The sequence below is a fragment of the Aquila chrysaetos genome, chromosome 25 (genome assembly GCF_900496995.4).
Source record: "Aquila chrysaetos chrysaetos chromosome 25, bAquChr1.4, whole genome shotgun sequence".
Taxonomy (NCBI): domain Eukaryota; kingdom Metazoa; phylum Chordata; class Aves; order Accipitriformes; family Accipitridae; genus Aquila; species Aquila chrysaetos.
The window spans coordinates 9,898,704-9,926,050 of record NC_044028.1 but is presented as its reverse complement, the minus strand read 5'-3'; the positions used below and the strand labels follow the sequence as shown (position 1 = coordinate 9,926,050).

The window sequence follows — 27,347 nt, the reverse complement described above, 5'->3', positions numbered from 1 at the left end:
TTCTCAATCAACAATGGCTGAAAGCCTGGCTATGATACATTTAAGTAGTTCATGAGGATTTGTGTAGAATTGTCATTGTACATGCCTTAAGCCTATTCCATAATTTGATCCTCTTTTCCCCAGGAAAACCATATAATTTTATTTTCTACAAATGCAATACATCCGTAAGAATCACAGCTGTGGATTTATTAAGAAATACGCAACAGTTAACTCTAGTATATACCATAAAGTCTTGTTTACCTCAGCATAAGCTTCCATATCTTCTAAAAACTGACCCAAGAGTGTGGTAGAAAAAGTAAGATCAGCCACCCAAAAGGGCTCCAAGCTCTGCAGCCATCCTGTATAAAAATACCAGGGCAATTAAAACAGGGGAACAAGGTAACATAGAGAAATTAAATTTTACTTGCATATTGCTGAGGTAGAAGTTGGTAAGGTAAGAGAAGGTCATCTGCATGAAAATTTTAACACAAACTGTTTTTAAAATAAACATAAATTTTATTTCCCTCTTTTGTGCAAATTCATTTTAAGGTTCAGTCCTGCCCCACAGCCATCAAACATTAAGGATAGAATCCAGGACTATGACACAGGAAACATAACAGACTCGCTGTGAATAACTCCAAGACAACTGCTATAGCTATAGGAAGAAGTTTCCCAATTTCTTGAATGCCAGTACAGTAACTTTACCACAAAGTTTTTCTAGGAGTACATAGGAAAAAATATATTCTTTCACATAGAATATATTAAGATCTATAAACATATTAAAATTTTTTTGAAAAGTTACACGAAACAATTGATGTTTAAATGTAGCCTGAATAAAGCATCCCATTTTTCCAGGTACAGCATAAAATGGCAAATGCGAATTTACTAAAAAAACTAGGAACAGTCTTTGTTATGTAACAGCAGTGTATTTTGGTTTTAAGTCAACTTCCATGTCAGTAGGACCAGAGTTGTATAAGTAAACCCACATCATCTGCAAGCCAGAGTGGACTGCATTAGTGACTCTTTGGCCAAACTTACCAGACACCTGTTGCGTCAATGAAGGTTTCTGAGTGTGATCTATATGCCACCCAACCAGTATGTCCACTGTGTCCTGGAAAGCCATTTTGAAAAAAGGTGAATTACCCAATTTGCTGCACCAATATTTCTATGCAAGAAAGAAAATACAGGGGACAAAGTAAGCTTACCCTAAAATTTGTGCTGAAAATGTGTGGGTAGCATCGGGACACCAGAAGGATGCACTTGACACATTTGCACAGCAACTCTGGTGTATCCACATTTTCTAGAATGGACTGCAGGCTGGTCATTACAAGCTAAAAAGTAAAGCAAAGCCACTAGACATTTCACTTCATTAAATCAACATGTGAAAAAGTTACCATATTAAGACATACTGAGATTTATTCAGTGTTGAACACGTTTTAGCAAACTATATTGATTCAAACAAGAGAACCAACTCAATACTCTTTCTGCAGGAAGGAAAAATGTAAAAAGCATCACATATACCGCACGAAAATAATCACTTCAAGTGAGCATTTGCCTGAAATATGGCAGACCCAGGCTCAAGGCTTGGGGATGCTGTTTTCTCTAATTATTTAGCCATGGAACAACTAGTTGTTCTAAGCTTCTGTTTCTCCTGCTGAAGCTTTTTGGCTCTGTAAAGTTAACGTTAAATTGGAGCACAGACGTGCCATAGTTGTTCTACACCCAAAATAACAGACCCTAAAACTTTAACCAGGGGACCAGATTTGCCTGCACACATCCTACTCCCTCTCAGATCTAATTACAATTCAAGTTAGAAATTGTAAATAGAAGGTAACACAAAACAATCAGGTTGGGGTTTGTGTACCATTCCACTTGAGCTCTCAACAAGATTCTTCCTCTTAGATCTGCAATACATACTAAAAAGTTGCATCAAAATACGTATCATCCTACAAAGACTTTACATTCCTTTCTAATGTAATCAGAATCAAAGAACTTCATTCAATCAGAAAGTTCTCTCCCAGTTGTAATTATGTGTATTTGGTAGTATGGCAAGGTTTTCATAGCTGGGGGGTTACAGGGGTGGCTTCTGAGAGAAGCTGCTGGAAGCTTCCCCCATGTCTGACAGAGCCAATACCAGCCAGCTACAAGACGGACCCACCACCGGCCAAGGCTGAGCCAATCAGTGATAGTGGTAGCACCTCTGGGATAACAGATTTAAGAAGGAAAAAAAGTTGTGGGAGACACAGAAACAGCAGCTGGAGACAGGAGTGAGAACATGTGAGAGAAACAGCCCTGCAGACCCCCAGGTCAGTGCAGAAGGAGGGGGAGGAGGTGCTCCAGGCGCCAGAGCAGAGATTCCCCTGCGGCCCGTGGTGAAGACCATGGTGAGGCAGGCTGTCCCCCTGCAGCCCACGGAGGTCCACGGTGGAGCAGATCTCCACCTGCAGCCCGGGGAGGACCCCACGCCGGAGCAGGGGGATGCCCGAAGGAGGCTGTGACCCCGTGGGAAGCCCGCACTGGAGCAGGCTCCTGGCAGGACCTGCGGACCCCTGGAGAGAGGAGCCCACGGAGCAGGTTTGCTGGCAGGACTTGTGACCCCGTGGGGGACCCACGCTGGAGTAGTCTGTGCCTGAAGGACTGCAGCCCGTGGGAAGGACCCACATTGGAGAAGTTCGTGGAGGACTGTCTCCCATGGGAGGGACCCCACGCTGGAGCAGGGGAAGAGTGATGAGTCCTGCCCCTGAGGAGGAAGGAGCGGCAGACACAACGTGTGATGAATTGACTGCAACCACCATTCCCCATCCCCCTGCGCCGCTGCAGGGGGGAGGTAGAGAAAATCAGGAGTAAAGTTAAGCCCAGGAAGAAGGGGGCGGGGGGGGGGGAAGGTGTTTTTAAGAATTGGTTTTATTTCTCATTATCCTACTCTGCTTTGATTGGTAATAAATTAAATTAATTTTCCCCAAGTCAAGTCTGTTTTGCCCATAAGGATAATTGGTTGAGTGATTTCTCCCTGTCCTTATCTCAACCCACGAACCCTTTGTTATATTTTTCTCTCCCCTCTCCAGCTGAGGGGGGAAGTGATAGAGCGGCATTGGTGGGCACATGGCATCCAGTCAGGGTCAACCCTCTACATTATATTTACTTATTCAGTCAACATAGCAGTACTTAATTGTTCATTTCAGTTTAAAAAGTTGATTCAAGCACTGCACTGAAAAAAATCATTAATAATCCTGTTTTAACTTGTAGTCTTACCTGCATTAAAGATGAAAAGGCTTTCTTTTCTCCTACAGTCTCTAGTGCTTTGTAGGTTGCACACAAATAAAGAAGTTTAACTTCATCTTTTGTGGATGAGCTGAATTTGCTAAAAATCCATTTAAAGATCTTCTCAGCCTCATAGCTCAGAGAAGCACAAAGAAGGCCAAGACAGCAAGCTCCTTCCTGTCTCAGTTCTTGAAGCAATTTGCTACTGTATTTTGGGGGAGAAAAAAGAAACATGCAATCTCCAGACATGAGAGCAGAACAGAACAAACCATGAACAAATTAAAACATTTTCTAAAGCAGAAAAATATGTGCACAAATCAAGCTGCTTCTCTCCTACTTAATGGCAGCAGTGATGAAGCTAAAATAAAAATTAATAATCTGAAAAATTCTATGGAATATTATTTCTATGGAATAAATAAACTTGAATAAAAGTATGCAATAAATAGGCTGCTCTACTTGCAACACACTATCCAAGAAAGAAAATTTTTAACATACAGCTGACTTTGGGTAATAAGACTGAACTAAACACCAGAAAGCCCCCACACACCCGAGTTCTCTCTACATATGCTCTTAGCTGGATGTAAATGAATTAGATCAGGTTGTAAAAAACTTAAGTTCAATTTGCAAGCTAAACAACCACAGCAGCACACAACTACACCCAGGTGATTAAACATAGCTGAGACAGACTCCATATTACCTACAACATAAAAGCCACACTTGTGCATTCAAATTCTCTCTATGTCAAGTGCACTCTACATAGTTTAACAGTATTGTTGATGTGCCTAAGAGTGTCTTCACTCTCCCCCAGTCCCATCCTGTTACTGCAGTGTGACACCCATGCAAAATTAGTGAATCCATTTCTTTCAACCTTTCCCCCCTCCATTCCATTTCTATACTGAAACCCAAACCTAACGCTGTCATTATTTTTCCTCTTTAAAGACTTCAAACTGCTTAGTTTTCCAGCTTACCTTTCATTGAGTACATCGTGAATGGCAGTCAGGATATTATCCAGTTGTTTAACTAGTACCTGTAAGATACATAAAAGGCACAAGCATAATGGTACAGTAACTTCTGCTAACTAGGTCCTGTTTACAACCACATTAAAAACACCACTGCCAATTCTGTTTGCTAATAGAATGCTATTATGCTTTCCATGGCCACTGCAGACTACGATGAACTATATTAAGCAATACTGCAATATTATCCTACATGTTATATTTCATATTTATTTACAGTAGCCACGAAAATACACTGGCAGCCTGCTATCAAGGTTTGTTCTAAGTTTAGTTTCTGCTGATAACATTACATCACAAATGTAAGACTCACCATACAGCTCATCAGTAGCATCTACCAAAGACCTAGTCTCCTATACCAATAGTGAATTGCATCAGCAGAATATTTAATACAATCTGAAGTATTAAAATTTCTTCTTAGGCAATCCTGACTTGCAGAGAAATGGATTATTATTTGGGGGGATGAAACATTATTGATGAACTACTGCTTCCCAGTAAACAGAACCAGAAATACTTGTTTTCCTAATATGCACTAAAAAATAACTGAGTTGCAAAATAATGCATTAGCTGCAACTGTATAAGCTATTTACAAGAAGTTTTCTTGATGTGTTAATAAAAAGGTTTGTCCTCTTTTCTTTATAAAGTTATTCATCTTTAACACAGTGAATGTTACCTAGTTTTTGTTGTTAAGTTTTGAGCAACATCACTCTTTTGGGGGTGGGGATGAGGGAAAGAGGACCACATGCTTGGCCCCTCAGAACTCACAAGGACATTTTAAAAATGTGCTGGTATCTGCAAAAGAGGCTACAAAAGAGACAGAAGGCATCTATACAATTTAGAAGCTGCAGCACGATGCCATTGTATGTCAATGCCACTGCCTAGTGACTTTTACTACTTTACCTTTGTTGAACACACATTTCAACCCTAAGAACGAAGAGAACTCTGTTAAACTACACTTAATAGTGTCAAGAACTGCAGGAGCTACTGCTAGGTTAAACACTGTCCATTATAAAGTTTTAGGCTTGACATCATGGATATCACTTGACATCTGATCTTGTTCTCATTAGCGAGCTGGGAGAAGTTTAAAGAAAAGTTTCTCAGTGACAAACTTTTAACATTCTGACCACTAACAAGTACAAAGTTTGCCACCCCTGAGTTAGATACTAGAATGGCAATTCCAATATGTTCTGAGATACCAACAAAACTAAATAAAATGCAGTTACAAAAATAACTGGGGAAAAAAAACATTGAGAATAATGGAAGTAATAAAAAACCCTACAGAATAATTCTGGAAAGCATTTACTCCCCAAACCCTTTTATTAACAAGGGTTTTGTTTGAGGAAAGCTGAAGTAGTAGCTAGGCTTGCACATGGTCTGCTTATACCTAGGTGCATAGAATAGAAAAGTCTCAATGTTTAAGTGTCATACCTTTTGGAAAAGAGCACAATTACCACTGGTTAATTAATATATAATGAGAGAATGAACCAACTTCTTATAAATTTGGATAGACACATAACCCACAACTGAAATATCACAGCACTGCCTGTAAATGAGTGTCAGGGTATTAAACCACCACTTCCTGCTTTTTCAATACTTGGAGAACTCCCAAGCTCTCCAAAACAGTGGGAGAGATGTGTCAGACAAAATACTCCTAATACTTCACTTCAAAATAAGTAATATTAAAAAGGTATACCCACAGTGGGATAGGCCGCCCTACCCCAATCCTTGAGAAACACTTGAGGATATTAGACAGTTCAACAACCTATTAAAAAACCCAAAGATGTAATGAAAACAAAGACATACTGTGTTCTCTTCCCATAAAAGGGAATCCACATACAAAGGTGTTTAGCTAGAAAGCTGAGTAACTCTAAGATATGCTGATATTTATACAGTCTTGTGAACAGCTCACTTTTAATTTAAACTACAGAAACAGTTCTTGAACAAGACAACAACATGTTTTACTTCCTTTTTCCTCTATTTCCTTGCTGAAGGATCCAGAGGATATTGTTAAGACCAGTGAAACAAAAACCCAAATGCATGCCATATTTATTCCTACAGCTCACAGATTCAGTAGTTTGCTTTAAGGCAATACATCATAAGTAATCAAGCAATAAAAAATTTCCTGAATGCCAGAAAAAGGACAGGCAATCCAGGAATACACTTTCCCTTCACATGGAAGGAAATTCCTTGTATGTAAGATATTCCTTGCAGATATATCCCAATACTCAGATTTTTAATAAGACAGTTTTATAAAACGAGAAATACTCTGGTGCTATGGAAAAAGTAAAAATTACTAACCAGTTTGTTTTCTGGTTGCTGAATGAATTCTTTCAATTGCTTTACAGTAGCCAGTCTTCGGTCTCTGTCGTCTTCCCGAGTAATCCTCCGAAGAAGATTTGACAGTCGAGACTCGTCAGAATAAGACAACGATCGCTCTGAAAAAAGAAAAGGCAATTATTTCTTTTCTCTACAGCATTTGATCAATAATATCTGTATTGGCTGAAATGTGTATTTGTGGACTCAATAAGTCATAATAGTAATTTGAGAAAAAAGTGAAAAAAAATAATCCTGATTTGTTTGAAAGCTAACATGAGGAAAATGAAATGTAAAATGTAATTTAACTACCAAAATATTTCATTTCTTCCAGTGGACAGCCCAGTACCTGGGTAGAACTCATTCAGAACTAAGCAGAACTGTTTTACTTCTACACAAAAACCTGGATTTAGTTCCCTTCTACATAAATTGAACTAAAAAAAGGGGTGTGGTAAGGTTAAATCAGACTTCTGACTGAATATATAAACAAAAATAATTCAACAAATACTTCAAGTAAACCTTGTGGAAAAAAAAAAAGCTGCTTCTTGTAGCAAAGAACCAGATTTAAGCTCAAGCAACTACCAAGAAACAAGATTTTCTCTATCATTTTGGCACAAGAAGAAAAATTATGAGTAGTCCTCTGATAGCTAGCAGGGTTCTGCTTTGAAAAGGAAGAGAGATATACTTTTCCTCTATTGAGGAACAAAAGTAAACACTGTGCAGAGGTACAGTGGCTATTGATTAAAGTGGACCATAATACAGGAGAATTAGCATCTTCCCAAGAAAACATTTAATTTAAGTTGACCAATAGCACTATTGATACCAGTGAAGGTCACAACTCAGTTTACCTGATTTAGGTACAAATTACAATGAATTCATATGAAGAATTCATTTCCTTCACTTGCAAAAAGTAAACAAAGTTTCTTTTGAAAAGTTTAACATTAGATGTCTCATGGTGATGAAAGTTAGAGGATTTGTGGAATCCTCACGGAATGATGAGGTTTTCTTAGTCACCATGACTCTTATAAGAACACCCAAGACAACTACAGACAGCTTTTTTCTCTAGTATGTTACGTATCAGTCATCTGATGGGAGCAGCCGTAAAGGCAACCTGGTTATAATGGGAAGGTTGTAATGGAAAAATACTGACAGAAGATGCATACTAGCCTGTGAACTGCTAGCCTGAGAACCCAGCCTGGGAACCTGGAGCATTCTTGAAGGGCAGCTGGGTACCTAAGAACCTGAGACATCCCAAGATACCTTTGATAAGCGCAAAACCAAGAAACTGCAACAACAAACTTATTGTCTGGAAAGGTGAAAAATAGACTGTAATAGTGGAAAACATCCTGGGAAAGCTATTGTCTGCTCCAGCAGGAAAAACTGACTGGGAAAGCAAACATTGGTCAGAAAATAGAAGACAGAATCATCTATTGGCTGTTCCAGATGAAAAACAGTAGTTAGTAAAAGCTACTGGTGGCTCCAGGTGGTTGCATCCTACACTCCCTTACATCTCTAACAATATAAAAATAACTTGCTTTCTACCCAAAATGGAGCTTCTCTATGAAAGCTCCCCCTGCAAAGAGACTTGGCTACGTGAGACCTCCTGGACAGATCGGACCCTCACTGGGGACACCTGACTGACTTCAGGCTCCAAGACGCAGATCATCTTTGAAGTGGGACTTTGTCTGTCTTCAGTTGGCCTCACTCCTGGGAGAAGTTTGCCAAGTGCTGTACCAGTAACATTTTGAATAGTATATACAGGTGTGCATACAAGTAATTAATCAGAAGTATATACTTGCTTTACTAGTGGTAATTTGTAGTAACTTGTAATAAAGAAATGCAAGAAACAAAAACCTTCCTGTCCTTGTGTATCACAGAATCCTATGAACCCACCCACAGGCCAGTAACTCTTATAGATCATGACATCACCTACAGAAGAGCATGTCTTCCGTATTATAGTCATGAAGAATATTCTCAACCTTATTTTCATGTCTTTATTTTTTTGAATTTTAAGAGAGTATGAATAAAATGGGCTTTGATAAACTGATGTCTGGCAAGAAACAGATTAAGTAATTAATTTTGAAGACACCTGAAATTCTGAAGGATTAGGCAGGCTTAGCAAACATTAAAATAGCAATAAGAGTCTGAAGGATCAAATCTACATTTTGTTCCTAGCTAGCACAATACACAAGACATGTTGAGATGTTATCTGACAGGCATGAAGAGGACTTGTTTTAACATGTTACTGATTTTACAAAAGATTAAGGCATACATGTCCATTTTGGAAGAATTAAGATTCTTTTCCCTTGCTTTATCTGAAAACCACAGTCTTTAGTAGTAGACGAAAAGTCACATGTCTGGTGAGAAACATACAAGGAATCATGATCAGCAGAGACACCTTCTGAAGCATTATCTGAGCTCTTCCTGAGTGATGGTGTCAGGCTAATAACTACAATCCCTGCTAGATGATCACTTGCATCTGAAGATCTCCTTGTATTTTTGCCCAGAGTTGAGCTAGCAGCTGTAGTCCAAGGCTTGCCTGCCAATGGTCAGTACATAGCCAAACTTCAGAAAGATGGACCTAGCACAATTATCCACCCAAAAAATTTGATCAGCCCTAGAGAAGAAAGAAAAGGACTACTGGGAAGAATGCAGCCTGCCTGGGGGTGTACCACATCTACCATCTTCTTTAAAACCTGGGCAGTAGTAGAAGGTCACCAGATCAGGGGAAAAAAAAATTTTTTTTGCAAGTTCAAATGGAATAGTTTGGAAACAAAACATACACAAACAACAATGAAAGTTCTTTTAAAGCTTGGTTACAATGGAAATTAACACAGACTATGGTACACAAAATAAAAAGTGCAACTGCTATTCATGAATAACCCCACATGAAAACTCTTCTTCTAGAAAAGTACTGCATTCTACATTACTGAATGTATCTTGAAAGCTTAAGCTGAACCAAATCTACACACATTTATTTCACTATTAGACTGCCTACATACGAAGCCTCTCAAAACAGCAATTTGAATCTGTCCTCGAATAATTCAATGCATTGGCCACCCCATAATACAGTCCTTTCCAAGACAACAGATGTGCCTCATGAGAAAGAGAAAAGTCTATTCTACAATATTCTTACAGCTGCACTCTACCAACAATAACCCGGACGAAGAACGCACAGTACACATCACTTCTCTTCCGTTGCTCCCAATTTGCACTGATCTCTGCCACTCAGCAAGCACATGGGAAGCTACACCAGCACAGCTGGGTTGGGTCACTAGATACTGCTCTTGAAGGGCAAATCAGGATGCAGTGGTTTGGAAAACACTGAAAATTATTTTTACTAAATAACTTTTTATAAAGGTATTCTAGATCTTCATAAGGTCCCTAAAAAAGTCCACCCTCCTTTCCCCAAAAATGTTGGTTGACTCTTCAGTGTTAGATGAAAAGTCAACAGTAAGTATAAGCCTTGAATTAATTAAATCCACAACTTGCAACTTTTTAGTGTTGTCTTCTCTGTGTCTATCGTTTTGCTTGTAATCTCTTCATGGAAAACTGTAGTTTATTTTGAAATATGGTTGTGCTGTTCTACATACAAAAAAAAAAATCCTAAAACCAGAACTGTATAAATAAAACTACCACAACCAAGGTTATTGGTATGAGACACCCATTTAACTGCTACTAGAACAAGACGTACTGTTCAAACCTCCGTACTAAAAGCAGCTTTGGTTTTATTCAGTTAATATCTGATGAACATTGGCATTACTCCCTGAGAGAGTAAGTGTTAGCTGTCTGTTGAGCCATAATCATAATGTAAAAATAATTTAAAAAAAAAATAAACTAATCAAGAGCATGACTGAAACTATACTAATCAAAGCACTAGTTAGTGAACTCTTGTATGACTTCCACTCTGTGAAAAATCAGCAAGGTCTCAGCCACACGCTAACTCACTCACAGAAAACAACGGTTTTAAAAATTGCTTAATGCACACACTAATAGACAAGAAAATATATAAGAATTTAAAAAATAAGATCCTGTTGCAACACAATCCCACTGTATTTTGAAGAAGATATGAAAAATCAAAATGACTTGCTGAAACCTACAATCACAAAGACAGCCCAGTTAAAAAAGAGAAACTCTTGAAATCTGACATCTAGAGGACAGAATACATACAGAAGCATACAAGTCATAGGCAGCAACTTCAGTCATCTGAAATTAGAGTCCCTAACATTTTAAGGATTAAGGAGGTGCTCATGTACCTAGGAGAACAGTCTGAATTTTCTGCCAGTACTAACAGTAAATTCACGCACAAGCCCACTACCAGGATTATTTACAGAGTTCTCTGTTAGACAATTCTCTATTTCCTCTACATAGACATAATTTAAAACACTAAAAGGATTGAATGATTTTTATATCAAGACACCAGAATGGGACTATAAAGTTTGAGTTTAACCCATTCCAAAGATCAGGCTTTTGCAAGTCATGTCACCACTTCCACCCACAAAGCACACTGAACTTCCTTCTTCCACCTTTTTTCATCTCTGAAATATAAGTCCCTAAGGAGAAACACCGTGTCCTCGTATGTTTATAATGTGCCTGGCATAAAGCAGCCACAGTTTTTGTCACTGGCTCAACTACCACTTGTACTAAATGATGCAATAAATGACAGCACTTAGTCATAACAAAGATTCTATTTTCATTCAAAAGTCCTTGGAATAACATTTTTTTTTAAAAACTATGATTTCAACCCAGATAGTGGGAAAAGTGAGGACTTCTTTCTCAAAAACACATGCCCAGCATTCTTGCAGCCTCTTGCAACTCCAGCTTTCCTCTCGCTGCATCTCCCAAGACCTTGCCCATATTCTTATGATGCCTCCAGACCCTCCCTGGCCTCTAATCCTCAGCTGAGCAAGAGGGAGCATGAATTGTGGCTGATTCAGGAGTTCACATCTACTGACTAATCAGCTGGTATTATGTGATGACTAGTTGACCTGCAGGCCAGTGAGAACAGATAACAGTTGAGCTCACTGTTGCAGGTTTTCCCTCACTAGGGACGCGTTAATTAACAACCTTTTACTCAGGCATCAATTTTCAACAAATCTAAGAGCAAATTCTCCTTCTTGGAGCCCTTGATCTCTTTGCCAAATTTGGCTAACCTGAATAAGGGTTCAAAAGCTATTTAAAGGAAATTGAAAGATTGATAGCATAAGCCATATAGTCAAGAGATCTGCCTAACCTATGGAGGAACTCTCAGTGGAGGGAACAGTATAAATACAAGATGACAGTTTCCATCAACATCATCTAATCATGTATCACAAAAAATAAAATCTATATAGACTGCCTAATCATAGCAAACTTTTCATAATCTGAACACAAGAGAGGCTGCCAAAAGAGATCCTCTTTTCCTGAAAATCTGTGGTACCCTTACCCTGTGATTTCCTCATGTCTTTTGTGGCTAAAGCACGATTCCCATGCGGAACACTGGTAAAATCAGGATTGGTCACATTGTTAACTCTCAGCTCTTGCCCCAACGACTTCCGACCATAAGTATTTTCCCCAGATCCTCCATTGACACTGTAGCCACCTGTGGAAAAAACAATGTGAGATTAAAACAGGCTATCAGACCATATATTTAGAAACATAGTATGTTATGAGTTATTCAATTCATATGCAAATTAGCAGCCCTATCCTCTACCACCTTCTTTAGCTTCCTTTTTCACTTTCACATGCAAAAATGTTTTGCTATGCCCTGTAAGTTTCCAGGTCACATATTCAGAATCTCATCAGTCTTCTTTTGAAGCATATGAAAAAAATCTCTATTACAGTGAAGTTTAACATCGATTTTGTTGCATTTGGGGTTTTCTTATTACTTTTGACCCTGTATTTTACAAGGCCCTTCATGTCAAACTGCTAGTACACATGGCTAGATACATTCACTTGCTCCTTGATTATGCACATCAAATTTCCACTGTTTTTGTTATAAATCTACCACACAGGCTCAGCAAAATGGCAAAAAAAAAAAAAAGGAGAAAGATTTTTAAAAGCCACAGATTATTTACATGTACAGATTGAACAGCTCTCCCTAAATATACAACAGTCAGTATTTTCACACACTAATACTGACATTATCTTAAATTAAACTCAATCCTACATTCTCCCACTTGAGATACACACGGTACCTCTTTGTTAACAATACAAAATGGAAATAAAAGTGTCATTTTGAGTAATTCAATTAATTTTACTCCTAGATCCACAAGAATTTACATACTCAAAAGTTGAAACCAAAGATTTTTCCAGTTTGCAACACCACTCTGATGGGCAGGTTCTTCATCTGCAGTAGTGTGGAGAAGTGAAACTGTCCCCTGAGCCTGCCCAATACTTCACTCAGTGTATCAGAGCTCACTTTCGAGGCAGCTGTGCAGGCAGCTTTCTAAAGTGCCTCCTGCCTGAGACAGGGAAGAATCAACTAATAAAATTAAACCCAGAACAACGAAAGATATGCAAGATTTCTTTCAGAAAAGGTATTTCCACAATTCCACCTGCATCAATGTATAAAAGTAAGCCTGGGGAGAAGGAGAGGTGGCTCTCCATAAAAAGAGGCAGCTTACCGAGACTACAGGATGATAAAAAGATAAGTTCAAACATCAGGTGAATCTGGACCTTACTAGATGTAAAGAATGTCATCTTGAAGGCAAAGCTTTTGATAAAAAGAAGCTGTGAACTACCGGTAGAAGTTTGTGTATTTCTATACACACGGGACTACCCAACCATTACAGAAAATCCTGTGCAAAGTCTCAGTTGTAATTAGTTAATTACAATTACAGTAAAGATAATTTGTGTATATTTGGATTTAGAACATTAAATACAATTTTTAAACACAAACTAGCATTTAGTTAACGTTATCTTGTCGTAACAAACCAACACTGTCCTATGAAAGAAATTACTTGTAACAGCAATAATTTTATTTATGACTAAACAGAAGTGTATCACTAAAATTCAAAGCAACAGAGAAATTAGTTTAACCAAATATATCAGAGATCATGTACTCTGACCACAAACATCAGCTATCAAAACCAGACATACCACCATATACTGTTGGAGTTCTTGGAAGTTATTTCATACTTTCCCGCTAGCACACAAAATATCCCAGCTTTTTTGGTTGTCTGCAAAGGCATGTAGTATTTGCTACAGCATATCTGACATTATTTTAAATGAATAAACACAAACCTGTATTCTCCCACTTGACAGATAGACAGTACATCTTTGGTAACAATATGAAACAAATTGTCATTTAGAGTAATTAAAAAACAGCAGGGCAATCAGGTTTTTTTGGCAATAAGGCTGTAAATACTACATTATAACTCTCTTCAGTTATCTCCTGGTCTAAAACGTTTTTGAAAATCCTGATATATACAAATTCTATTCATTTCTCTAAGTGTTAAATCTGAGACCAAGAATATGATCAGCTATGTCACTGTTATTAATTTTAGCTTAAATATGTAGATACCATGACATACAAATACTAGTGCAGTATCTTTTTAGCAGTAAGGACCCTGAGTGCATCCTAGTTATAAACCAAAAGAGAGGAAAGTGTTGCAGTAAGGGAGAACATCTCATCTGTAAGTAAAAACCCAAGAGTCTTCTATTTAATTTTAAAAACTTAATCTTCCAACTCCCCTGTCTTGTTTTATAAAATAAAGAAGAGAAAACAAAGGGGAGACATCTAATTGCAGTCTTCCACTAGTTAACGTGAAGTGTTATTTAAAAAAAAAAAAAAAAAAAAAAAAAAAAAAGACAGCCAGACTAATCTTACAGATGCAGAGCAAAAGGACAGGAGTCAACATTCATAAGTTGAACAAGGGAAATTCAAAGTGGATACAAGAAAACAATTATTACTAGGAGAGTGGTAAAGCACTAAACAGGCTGCTAAGGGAGGCTGCAGAACCTACCATCCTTGGAGGTTCTCAACCTAAACAACTTCCAGAAATTATCAAGTTGGAAGTCATTTTTATTATCAACACCAGAAACTGGGGGGGAGGGGAAGGCATGTGGAATATTTTCTCAAGGATTCTAGGTACTTATGACATATGGTTATCCAGGATAGAAAAGTTAGAAATTCTTAAAATTAAAATTCCATGCTAGCAGACTCCAACAGATTAATTGAAAACAAATTAATTAGTAAACAAAGAAACTATTCTGCACCTGTAAGCTTGCAAATTTCTCCAAAAATAAAAATGAACTAGAGATACTTAGAATTTGGTTTTGTAGTACAGAATACCCTAATCATCTCTTTTCAAGTCACACCTGAACAAAATAGCATGGTTAAAGTGCTGAGCTAGCAGAGACATGCCCCGTAAGATAAAGTACTTGAGGGAGAGTTGCATTTTTCTTTTCAAATGGCACTTTCCCAGCAACTTCACAAACTACCTTACCGAATTTGTCTGAAATTTACTATTTCACTATGCTGCCAGTACATTCTTTAAATACTAGCACACTTCAAAGTATAAGAATAACCTACCATGCTAGTCTCTGTGAAACACAGTAAAACTCTCCATGTTAGTAGACACACTGCCAAATATACTCACTTTCTAAGCAGTTTCGCTGTTAAAGTTAACCAATCTTAAGGTTCTCAAGGTATGCAGATAAACATATACCTGTTTCATACTCCTGCCTCCTAATAACAGTACCTACTACTTATAAAAAAATAAATTTGCATCAGTACACCCAGCTGTAACTTCCCCTAACATGTAGTAAGTCTTTACAGAGAGTTACAGGGCAGAGAAGTAGGGGGGGTGTGAATGCTTTTTAGGTTCCTGAACAAAAACTCCCACACTAATATTCCTGTGAGATTTTTCTGAGTCTGGCCTGCCTGAAGAAGATTTACATAGTCTAAAAAGTGACTCTGCAAGTAAAAACCCTCCTATGTGATACCTGTATTTGGCAATTAAAAAAAAAGAAATCAGAATACAGATTTCTTTTCCATAAAGATGAAAAAGATACAATTCTGAATTTTTAGCTATCTTCTACAGAAAGTAGAAAATTCTCAAAAAAAAATACGTAAAATTGTATGAACCACACATCACACGATTTAGATTAAGTCAGACTGAGGCACATAGAAGTACAAATCCCCATTAATGACAAAATATAGATTTGATTTCCAAAGATTCCAGTTAGCTGCAGTACAGCTGCAATAGGTAATATATCAGATTAGTAGCCCATTTAATCAGGCAGTCCATTTTCAATACCAGAAGCACCAGACAGTATTCAGGAAGAAATTAAAACTTGCAGACCAGACACATCCAGAATACTATTCTTTAGAAAAACATGCTTATTCTGTTAATGCATTAAGTCTTCTCTTACATTCTTCTCCTAATGCAACTGCATATTTTTCTCACTATTCATATCAACCACAACATTTCTTTGATCCCTGATACATCTCTCAACACAGTGATACTGTGGCAATGAGTTGTATCAGTTCACTGCCTTTTTTTGGAAAAGGAAAAAAAAATTCTCTACCATTTCAAGTTTACTGCCTTTCTCTGAACGTCCCTTCACAATTTTACACATGAAACAGCAATCTGTATACCTTTTTCTTCATTCTGTATGTCAGTGTGGACTCTGATATCATCGTGTCTTTGTCGAGACACCACAGCTGAATTTGAGGGTTGTAATCCATAGGAGGCAGAACTGCCCCGATCTCTGGATGAAGAGTATTTTAAATTGTCCTGGTCAGCTGATGCACTGTCAGTTCTATAAAGAGAAAAATATTTTTTTTTTATGCAGGGATAACAGGAGTGGGATTCACATTCACTTATAAATGCAACATATTTAAATGACAATCCCAAATGTATTTTCCTGTGTCAAAAAAGTTGTACATCTAACCTGCTTCTTAAAAAGTGACCTTAAATTCACGTTGGGATTAGAAACATGCAAAGCAAATGCATTCTAGTGTGCCAGTGCCTCTTCTCAGGATATTCTCAAGTCTCTTTTCAGTTGGATGCCTATATAAGGAGAAATTACTTCCCAGAAGTGAAAATAAAATACAACTAGGTATATACCACAGCTAGGCAATACAGAGTCTACCATTTGTGAAAGTCATTACTAATCCACACATGAACATTTATGTAATATGCTATGGACCTTATTGAGCAATGTAAATCCACTTATTAGATGGAGGTGTTACTAGCATGTAACTGATACTCAATAGAGGAATCACATATTAAGTTTTTGCAAAACAAAAATTGCAAAACAAGAAAACAGCCTTTACTGTGGAAAAACCTGGAATGTAAATTAAGAGCTGTTATCCTTTAGAATAAATGTTTGCAGATAAAAAGCGAGTTAAAAAACCTGCATTGTTTAAGCCACTCTCATATCAGAAAACTGACTTACAGCCCAGAATAAACTTTTAAGGAAAAAGGTGAAAATTATGAAATCAGCCCTTCTCATTGGACATACTAAGTGATTTCATTTTTAAGAATACAGTAACTTTAACATACTGAACTTGTGCACACGAGACTTCAGCACCTAAATTCAACCAATCACTTTAAATGCATTCTTACAAGCAATCCTGGAAGCTTTACATTAAAAGCAGTAAAACAATACCCATCCAAAACAAAAATCAGCAGAATTCTGTTCAACTCAAGTATATTTGGAATCACACTATTCAAATTATTTATAGAGGGCTTTTCCTAAGCAAACTTTAAAGATCTACTATTTTTATTTTAAGGTTTGGATAGTTCATTTGATTATTTAACAAAAAGCAGGACAGATCATTCCTTTCCATTCCTGTAAATTAGCTACAATTTGCGTAAGGATAAACACCACATGTTCTTGGGAAAAAGTCTTTAATTTTTACTTTTCAAGAGAACACTGCAATTAGAACCAGGAGACAAATGCAGGAAAAAGGAGTTATATACATGTCAAGGCCAAAAGGGAAAAACACAGCTAAAATTTTTGAAAAGCAGCTGTTACTTAAGCTGTCCTGAAGGCTTGCTATTTTCAAATATAGCTCGTCCTCAGTACAACTGGAAGAGTAATGATACTGAGACTTGATATTTGCAAAAACAACTGCAATTAAAGAACCCCCCCCTACATGATTTATTCTCTTGAAGATGTTAAGAGAGAATATACTATCAATTTGGAACAAGGTCCGAAAGCAGAAAATAGTGCTTTTGCCCTATTCTCACAGTGAAAGGTTGACACTAGGTTTGCTTGGCAGGTATTATTCCCTTTTGCTCTCTAGGCAAATTCACCTTTAGATATACACAATAAGACTCTTTTCCTCATTCAGTATTCACTGTGGCATCACATCTACTGCTTTGTTGAGCACTTGCTTGGACTATTTTATAAAATAGGCTATGCTACACAAGAGGCAAAGCTTTACTAAAAGTCTTTGCTCATGACAGTCAGCTAGGATTGTAGAAATACTTACACAGTTGGACTTTCATCATTCACCTAAGTTACGTTGAACAAGAACAAGTTCTGCACTGTACCTTCAAATGGTATGAACTTTAAATATGCCTACACCATGTGCAAACTTTCCAGTCAGCTACAGAGCCCCCAGATTTTCTCCCTGCCCTAAAACCTCAGGAGACTTCCAGCTGACTTTGAGGAACAGCAGTTTATTACAGAGGATTCAAATTATTTTAGCCTTTCAATGAAACAGACTGACAAATTTTCAATTGGTAAATTTAAGTACCGTTGGGTTCTTAACAGTGTACCTCCCCAAAGAGCATTGCTTTTTTTAAGGTAGTGTGCTGTAGACTGTATCATCTCCAATTGTCAAGCATTAAGTCTGAAATTTTTAAGCCTGAAAGCAAGCTGATTAAATGTACAATTTTTAAGGCTGTTCTGCGTATCCCAATCAGCTGAAGGACTACATGTGTTCTCAGCTAACCTCACTTCCCGCAGCACAGCCTTTGAATGTTTTGTAAAATTTTCCATTGTGGTAAAATACATAAGCCTATTGTTTCCCTGGGAAAAACCACACGCTCGCTTTGTTCTGTCTTTGGGAACAGCTTTCTGCAAGCTAACTTGTTCACACTTTATCACCCAACTAAAAGGTGAGCACAATTTTATTAAAAATATGTAATTGTTCTGGTATGTATCAATTTAAGAAACAATAGTTCCCACTGAAAACATTGTTCCCGCTACAATAAATGTGTAGCTTAGATATCCAGCAGCTTCTGCCCATTCTTCACGAGGCAGAGAAAAAAAATGCATCATAGGAAGATACTGTTTCCAGACAACTAGGTTCTGTGACCCAACTGGCTGCTACGGTCCATATTGCTTTGGAGGAGGATTTTGAACAGAAAGAAGCTTGCAATAAGATTCACACCAGAAGCAGAGCCCACCATCTCATCTGCCTGTGCATTTCTAGGTGTTCTGTGATGCACACCATTTCTCACGTGGGAAGCAAATTTAAGAATTGTACTGTATGCTCCTGCATCAAGCACTCTAGGAGTCTGTAGCATGGGCTCACGAAGACCTGGGTATGCAACCCCAATACCTGTCACCCACACCTGTGCTCGCTTACCGAGGATCCCAGATGCCTGGGTGACATAGGACACTGCTGTGCAAACTCACAGCGAAGCACGGTCTGCGTGTGCAGGAAGAGACATTTAATTTCCAAATCTGTTTCTGAAAAATACCGTTTTTCCTGTCAGTAATGTACTCATGACTTTGAAAGACAACCACTCAGAACTCAAAACACAGCCACTCTATGGACAGGTACTTGCCAAACTCTTACAAATAATTACTTTTTGCACCTCCCTCCAGCCCTTTATGGTACACTGCAGCCATTCCACCAGGCAATGGGAAGAACTGTACTCCGGGCTACCTCGACTCATGCCCGCATATCAGGAGGGCACTTTCCCTGTTCACATGGCAGTATTTCCACTTTAATTACACTGTGCCAAACAGATGTAGGTTACATGACAGACATAATGCTTAGCGTCATCTTTCCAAAGAAGTCTATGCAACAACAAATTTATCAGTTACATACACTGACATTGCCAGACCTGAACATTGTATACTAATAAAATCACAATGTACAATGTTAGCAACAGATAAGCAGAAGTACAAATACAAATGTGATATTAGACAAAGTTGGAATGGGAAATTGCAAGGATGAACATGACTATGATTACCTTACAATGTAGCTTCAAAAGCATATTTGCCACTTTACGAGACACTACTCTGTTTTATTTCCACCTGAAAAGCTCATTGATGGAGACTAAGCAAAGTACTTCAAGAGCTCCAATGACAGTTATCATCTGTGCCTGGTTCTGGATGGAAGACTACCTGTTTACCACTGTCCTGGTTTCGGCTGGGATAGAGTTAATTTTCTTTCTAGTAGCTGGTATAGTGTTATGTTTTGGATTTAGTATGAGAAGAACATTGATAATGCACTCATATTTTCAGTTGTTGCTAAGTAGTGTTTAGATTAAGTCAAGGATTTTTCAGCTTCTCATGCCCAGCCAGCAAGAAGGCACGAGGGGCACAAGAAGTTGGGAGGGGACCCAGCCAGGACAGCTGAGCCAAACTGGCCAAAGGGGTATTCCATACCATGTGATGTCATGCCCAGTATATAAACCAGGGGGAGTTGGCCTTGGGGGGGGATCACTGCTCAGGAACTAACTGGGCATCGGTCAGCGAGTGGTGAGCAATTGCATTGTGCATCACTTGTTTAGTACATTCCAATCCTTTTATTATTGTCATTATTATAATTATTATTTTCTTCCTTTCTGTTCTATTTAATTATTCTTATCTCAACCCATGAGTTTTATTTTTTTTCCCCAATTCTCACCCCTGTCCCACTGGAGTGGGGGGAAGTGAGCAAGCAGCTGCGGGGTGCTTAGCTGCTGGCTGGGGTTAAACCACAACAACCACCAGCACCAATTTCCTGCATATGCTGTTATAGCAACATCATTTACACAGAAGAGATTGCATTCAGTTTTCTGCAGGGTGATTATTAACCTGCCTTTATCCATCAGAAAAAGAAAATAGTTCACCCACCTAAATAAGCAGAAATGGCCACTAGTTCCCCCTAAAAAAAGCAGACGTTTAATTTTTTTCCTCCAAGGACATACAAAAGGAAAGCTAGACTTTTCCAAAAATAAGTGTATATCTCATTCCATCAAAAGTATCAGCATGATTTGACTAGCTAATTTGTATGACTAAGAAAGCATGGCTGAGAACAACTGGCTTTTTCTAAAAAAAAAACAAAAACAAAAAAAAACAAAAAACCACCACACACTTTTTAACTAGAAAAAAGAAAAATAGGTCAATCAAAAATATATCATGTTTCTTTAGTTATATGGAAGCCTTAAGAATTTTTGTCCAAGAAGCTTGTTACAACAATCTGGTGTATACTATTCATTATCTGTAGCTCCTTCAGAACAACCCTGCCATATGGATATTATTTTGAGACAAAAATCACTTAATTATTCTATTTGATTTTATTTTCAAGTACAGGATCTACAGGGAGGATTTATGCTGAGACAACTCTACTGTATGAGTCGTATTCTTGTTCAAGTCAGTCAATTTTACTAGCTGCTTTGCTCTATTTGCCAAGTTTATTTGCTATAATGCAGATAAATTCATTAATAAAACATTTAAAACTTAGGAGTCACTGTATCCATTCAAATCAACAGCTTCCCACCAAGTTTCTGACCTTTCCAACCCTTCTTCCACTGGCATGCAGAGCTATGACAGCCGCCTTTTGCCATGCTCTTTTATCATCACTTGGTCCATCTTGCCAAGTCCAAGGCTGGCTGAGCCCACCCCAAAGCCTACTTTTGTTTCTACTCCTGCATTGAGAGAGCACAACGAGAGTGTAAGTGGCCATGTTTTCTACTAGTGAAATAACAACTAAATAACTATTTTCCTACTGCAATTCTGCCATCTCCGCTGCTGGACAACTACCTGCACAGTAGCTTTTCAAATCACTTCTTGATTCTGCATCACTCCCTTCTTACACAGTAGCTCACCAATTTCCTTCTGTACTGTGATGGACATTAGGAGAGAATGTCAGGGAAATGTATTACATATACACATCCTGTTCTTATTTTTCCAAAGGCATCTTTTGATAGCCCTTTTTGGATACAGGATATATGCTAGCTAAATCATTGGTCTGATCTAATATGGCTATTGCTGTATGGAAGACTATCTGCTCTCCAAGTTCCTTTTGCTTCCCACTGACACACTTTCATCTTCTTTCATCTTTCTCACATCTGATTCTCCTCTATCTTCACATTAAAAACAAAGGCTTTCACATTACAAACTTAGGCTCCCCCATTTTATCAAAAAACAAAAAAGCTCTTTGATCTCACACCTTCCCAACCTTACCAGCATATTCAACGCACTCAGATGTGAAAGGAGATCAAGAATTACTTGTTGCCAGTTCAGAACTGAATGCATTCCTGTTCAGCATCTCCCACACACAGTCCACTGAATCTCTTCCCAAGGTTTCCATTGACCTCTTCACAATGGCACCTCACAACTGATACTGCATTTTGTTCTCTAAGCTGCCTTCAACATCACAGACTATCTTTCTCTCTCTCCCCCCGTATGTACATATCTATCTATCTTTCTCATGCTTTGTGCTCTCCTCTCTCTCAAGTATCCCTGAAGAGATGGAAAAGCCTTACCAACTTTCATCCTACATGACTCCACCCATTCTCAGGTAATTTCAGCGACATCCTCAAACATCTCTATGTTGCCAACTTTCAGGTCTCTCAGTTACACACCTCTCCAAACTAAGATTTGAGCCTATTTCTAACAAACATTTTCCATGTACCTTCTTGTACATGCAAACGCAGAAGAAATAGTCTCTGTCTCAACTTTCCTTAAAACACAGCACCCACTACTATCACCCTGCTTGTCATTCAATGTATTAGTCCAGCATTATGGACAGACAATATCCACAACAACTAGTGCTTGCCTTTCGTAAAAGGCTGCTCTAACCATCACGTTCTTAGACCATTTGCTCTGATAAGTTTCTTTGCTCCCTGCCAATACCTCCCATTCTGTCTTTAATTAAACACAGGATACTTGTCCTCAGTTATAAAGTGCTAGCCAATACTGCTCTCCTGCTTAGGTTATAAGCTACCTGGAAGGAGAGCCATATTTTACTGTCTTGTCTCATTGTGTCTAGACCCATGGGGACCTAGGCAGTAACTTCATTTGACAGGCACCCTGATAACAGAAATTAGTAATTCGTAACACTGACTTACATTGCATGAGAAGGATGCACTTCATTTTCAAGAACGAATGTCAGTACTGAACCTAGTAAGACACTTCTGGAACTTTTCTCAGATGCGAAAGACTTTCTTTTTCACATTTCCAGATACTCCCCTGCTAACCTACATTTATGATAGGAGAGACAGAGAGGTCCTGTTAATTAAAATCTTATCTTCCTTTTCTCACTTTCGCCTAAGAATAAGAAAGCCATGGTGCACCCTGCACCTGCTAACCTACTACCCTGCACTCACACTCCTGCTTAGTACCACCATAAGCACATGAAACTTGCTTTGCCATGCAGAGCATTTCCTATCAAAGGGAAGTATTGCTTGTTTCAGTATATAATCAGTCTTTAGCACTCTACCGAATTAACTCTGCTCACACACAAGACCTGCACACTGACATGATTTTATATTTTCCCCCAGAAGAACAGGCTGCCCAGGGTAGTGGTGGAGTCACCATCCCTGGAGGTGTTCAAAAAACACGTAGACAAGGCACTTCAGGAGATGGCTTAGTGGGCATGGTGGAGTTGGGTTGACGGTTGGACTCGATGATGTTAAAGGTCTTTTTCAACCTAAACGATTCTATGATTCTATAAGTCATATCAGGGAAAATGCAGTGAGATCTGTGAAACAAAAAGGAAAGAAAACAGAAGTAAAGGTCTAGAAAGCTATAAAGATTAGAAGAAGGGGGAACAAGATCTTATCAAGCCTTCTCAAAAAAACCTTACTGTCCTCTGTCACATACATCCAACATCAACCTAAAAAGTTTTTGTGTTGCTATTAGAGTCTGGCACACCTCAGTGCACTAATATGCCCATATATATCAGAACAACTTCTTTCTCTGTAATACACAGCTCTATCAATGCACACACTGTAGGAAAACCAGTCCACATGCATCTGACAGATATGACTGCATTCATGCAGGCACAAAAAAAAAAAATCAAATTCTAATTAAAAACTACTCTCCCTTAAAGAAGGATGTGGGTTCCAACTTTCAGTTTCACACTGTTTTCACTCCAAGTTCCAGTGTTGATTAGCATTACTAAAAATTGAGAGGAATCTAGACCTAGTAATGAGAATCGATCTAGTCATTTTTACACACACAAAAATGTGTGTTTGAAACACAATCCATCTGATGTAATACACCCGTGCATTAGCAGTTCCTCTTCCCCCCCCCCCCCTTCAGGAACTCGAAACAACTACAATTACTGCAGTTTTCATTACTTTGGCCATGTGCGTTCCTTCTTCCACACCCTGCAAGAAAGCATTTACCAGTAAGAAAGCATTTACCAGCCACATCACCTAAGCTAAACGAAACTAAGTCAACATGTAAGAAAGGGGAAGGAAAGAATACGTGGGTATATTTTGTGTTGTGGGGTTTGTCCAAGAGCATATTCGAAACCATCAACGAAAAAGAAACACTCATTGCCAGTTTTATATAACAGATCTCCTTTCAACCATGCATGTGAATCACTTTTAAAAATTAGTTAATGCCAAAACAACAAAGACTGATTTAATCTGTGTTGTTCTTTAAGCTCTTAGCGTAGACTCACAGGTTCCATATCGCCAAAGCTATCTTTTTGAGATTTAAAAAACTTGAGCATAACATACAGAGAAAAATGTGCTTTGTGTTTGGGACTGTTTGAACATTTCTGATTCTTGGGCTCTCTCACCAGATTAAAAAAAACATATATATTTAAAGGAAAGGATAAAGTTAAACTCTTACAACTGACAGGATCAGTGAAGAAGTGTTACCTACTTCTTAGCAGGAGCTCTAATCACAGTGTGATGGAAACAGAACTAGGCCCTATCCATGCTATGAAGCTCCCCTAGTCTGCCACACTTTCTCTAGTGCTTTCAGTTTTTTGTTTCTGCTGTGGCTTTTGGGATAATTATTTTTAGCAGCCCAGTTTACAGCAGCTGTATTTGAGACCTAAGGAGACACCAAACTACAGCATAGGGAATGGACCACAGTCAGACACTGAGGTAAGAATCTAACTTCTTAAACCAGCCTCATCACCAGGCAAAGCATTTCTGCAGCTAGACTCTTACTTTCGCCCCTAACTGAACCTATTGCAGACAATACTATATTGGAAAAAGTCAGCTTCCTAGCCCCTGTAAGACACATTTTTTAGGCTAAAAGACAGAACTTGTGACAAATTAATATATCCAACCAGAAAGCATTTATAGAAGCCATCCACTGCAAAGATACAAGATGTACATCCAATTTCTTCCCAGTGGCAAGGTAAAGGATTAGGGTCCAGAATTCCAGACTACAGTCCAGAAATCTGAAGCAAGGCAGTAGTTAAGGAACAAGAGAGAGACCAGACTTCTTAATTCCCCCAAAAACATCTACATGCTATAAGCAGGAGTCACCAACAAGGTTTGCAGGTTTTTAAGTGAGGAAAAAACAGTAAATTATTTGACCAAGTAGTTCAATAACAGAAGAAATTAGAACTTAAATAACCATGCCCCACACACCATTAAGAATTGAATAGCCTCTAGCATTAGCCCTAGAGGCTGCACTGCTAGCTGTTCAAGCAAAAGGAAAGCTTCCTCCACGGTAAATACTGAAGTTACACCTGTGTTTCATAAGATCTACCTTCACATCCACCCAATTTTCCTAGTCCACACTGCATGCGACTGGGACTGTTACCTGTAAATACATTCCCAAGCACGTGCCGCTCTGTTTGCTGGAAAGTTTAAAAGTAAGATCCCATATTGTGTTAAACTTTCAAAAACACTAGGAAAAAAGCCCCAAATCTTCCACATTAAAGAAAAATTAAGAAGCACCAAATTTATTTACAATTTCTACGTGACAATTTTGACTCTTAAAGTAGCAAAGCTGAGCAGCAGGGCAAATACACTGTCATCAGATATATCAGAAGTAACCGAGACCTGAAATACACTCCCTATACTTAAGAAGCCAACAGACTTGGAATTTCACTTACTAAGTCGTCCCAGGTATAAACAGACCTTAAAACCTAACACACTGTACAAGCTCTCACCCCAGCCTACTTACAGCTCAACTCCTTTCCCCAGATTAAAAAAAAATTAAATAAGGATCCTGTACTACTTTCTTAACCCTCAAAAGACTACGAGTACTTCTGCAGCCTCTCTTCTTTCTGGTGAAAACTAGGCTGAAAAAATAGAGGTGTCAAGCCCCCCCCCCGCCCCGTTCTCCACCCCACTGCAGGCCCCCCCAGCGCTTCAGCTTTCCAGTGAAGCGTCTCGCACCGCGACGCGCAGGAGAGGGAAGCTGCTGCCTGCGGACACGCACCAGCTATATCAGCCAGAGGCGTTAGGGCCACCCCGAGCCGCGAGAGACCCAGGGGAAGAGGGGACACCCGGAGAAGCGGGGGGAGGAAGGAGCGCTCGCACCCGCCAGCTGGGAGCCCAGCCCGGGGTCCCGCCCAGCCCAGCCCTGCGCGCTGACAGACCTGTCCCGGGCCCGGTCCCGTCTCGGGCCGCCGGCAGACACGGATCCGGAAACCGCCCCCCGCGCCCCCGCCCGGCTCCCGCCGGGGCACGGCCGCGGCCGGCCCCTTCCCCGCCGCCTAGGCCCGGCGGCCGGCCCGCCGCCACCCGCCCCGCGCTAGGCCCGACAGCCAGGAAGTGGCTCCGCCGCCGCCGCTCCGAGCCGCCGCGGCCCGCGCCGCCCCGCTGCCCCAGGCCCGGCGGCAGGGCCGGGCCGAGCCGAGCCGCCAGCCGCGGCGCCCCGCTGCCCCGGCCCCCGCGCCCCGCAGGCGGCCAGGCCGCGCCCCCTGCCCCAGCCCTGCCCACCTGGGTTGCCAGTCATTCCAGCCCCGCGGGTGGTAGTGCTGCCTGCTGCCGGTGCCGCTCAGCCGAGACCCCGGGGCTCTGCGGCTCATTACCTTGCCCGAGACGGCATGGCCGGCCGGGCAGCGGCGCGGGACAGGGGCGGCGGAGGAGGAGGAGGAGGAAAGGAGGAGGAAGGGAAGGCGAGAGGCGGCTCGTCACTCGCGCTCCGCAGGCGGCTGCTGTCTCACACCGGAGGGAGGGGACGCGGCCGCCGCGGCTGCTCCGGCTGCTGCCCGGCCGCGCGGCATGCCGGGATCGCGGACATGGGCCGCCCGCCCCCTCCGCGGGGCACGCTGGGAGGGCGGGGGACGGGGCGCGGGCGCGGGGGCGGGGGCGCTCCGCCTCCGGCAGCCGCCGGACGGGCTTCCCCACCGGGGGGGGGGGGGGACGGGGGGTGTCCCCGCCGCTGCCCGCCCCGCGGGGCCTCGGGCGGCGGTCTCCCGTGGGCGTGGGCGCGGGGGAGCGGGCGGCCATCGTCGCCACCCCGCCGCGGGGCGTGAGAGGAGCGGGGGATCCCAGCCCCGCCGCGTCCTGAGGGGAGCCCGAGGCCCCTGGGCTGTCAGGGTCGGTGCCGGCCGACAGGCTCCCGGCTGTGAGGGGAACCCGCGGCCCCTGGGTACGAGGGCAGCCAGGGGATCCCAGCCCGGCCAGCGTGAAGGGATCTGGGGGACCCCGGGTCCTGAGGGGATCCTGGCACCACAGCACCCTGAGGGGACGA

The 27,347-nt window shown here is 40.4% G+C and overlaps 1 protein-coding gene across 4 annotated transcripts in view; it reads right to left on the bottom strand.

The window, feature by feature from the left end:
• Nucleotides 1-26,876, bottom strand: part of SMG1 (SMG1 nonsense mediated mRNA decay associated PI3K related kinase) — a 70,230-nt gene extending 43,354 nt beyond the window's left edge. Inside the window, exons 1-9 of one of the 4 annotated variants that reach the window (XM_030001593.2) lie at nt 26,591-26,876; nt 16,150-16,313; nt 11,992-12,147; nt 6,552-6,688; nt 4,209-4,267; nt 3,232-3,445; nt 1,185-1,310; nt 1,018-1,090; nt 241-338 (exon numbers count right to left, since the gene is read on the bottom strand). In XM_030001593.2, coding sequence (XP_029857453.1) covers nt 241-338; nt 1,018-1,090; nt 1,185-1,310; nt 3,232-3,445; nt 4,209-4,267; nt 6,552-6,688; nt 11,992-12,147; nt 16,150-16,313; nt 26,591-26,679 — 1,116 coding nt within the window. In that variant the 5' untranslated portion in view covers nt 26,680-26,876. Of the gene's footprint in view, nt 1-240; nt 339-1,017; nt 1,091-1,184; nt 1,311-3,231; nt 3,446-4,208; nt 4,268-6,551; nt 6,689-11,991; nt 12,148-16,149; nt 16,314-21,237; nt 21,279-22,798; nt 22,923-26,590 lie in introns of those variants that run through there. The other 3 variants (XM_030001594.2, XM_041120121.1, XM_041120122.1) reach the window with 3 other exon arrangements.
• Between the last annotated feature and the right edge of the window lie 471 nt (nt 26,877-27,347).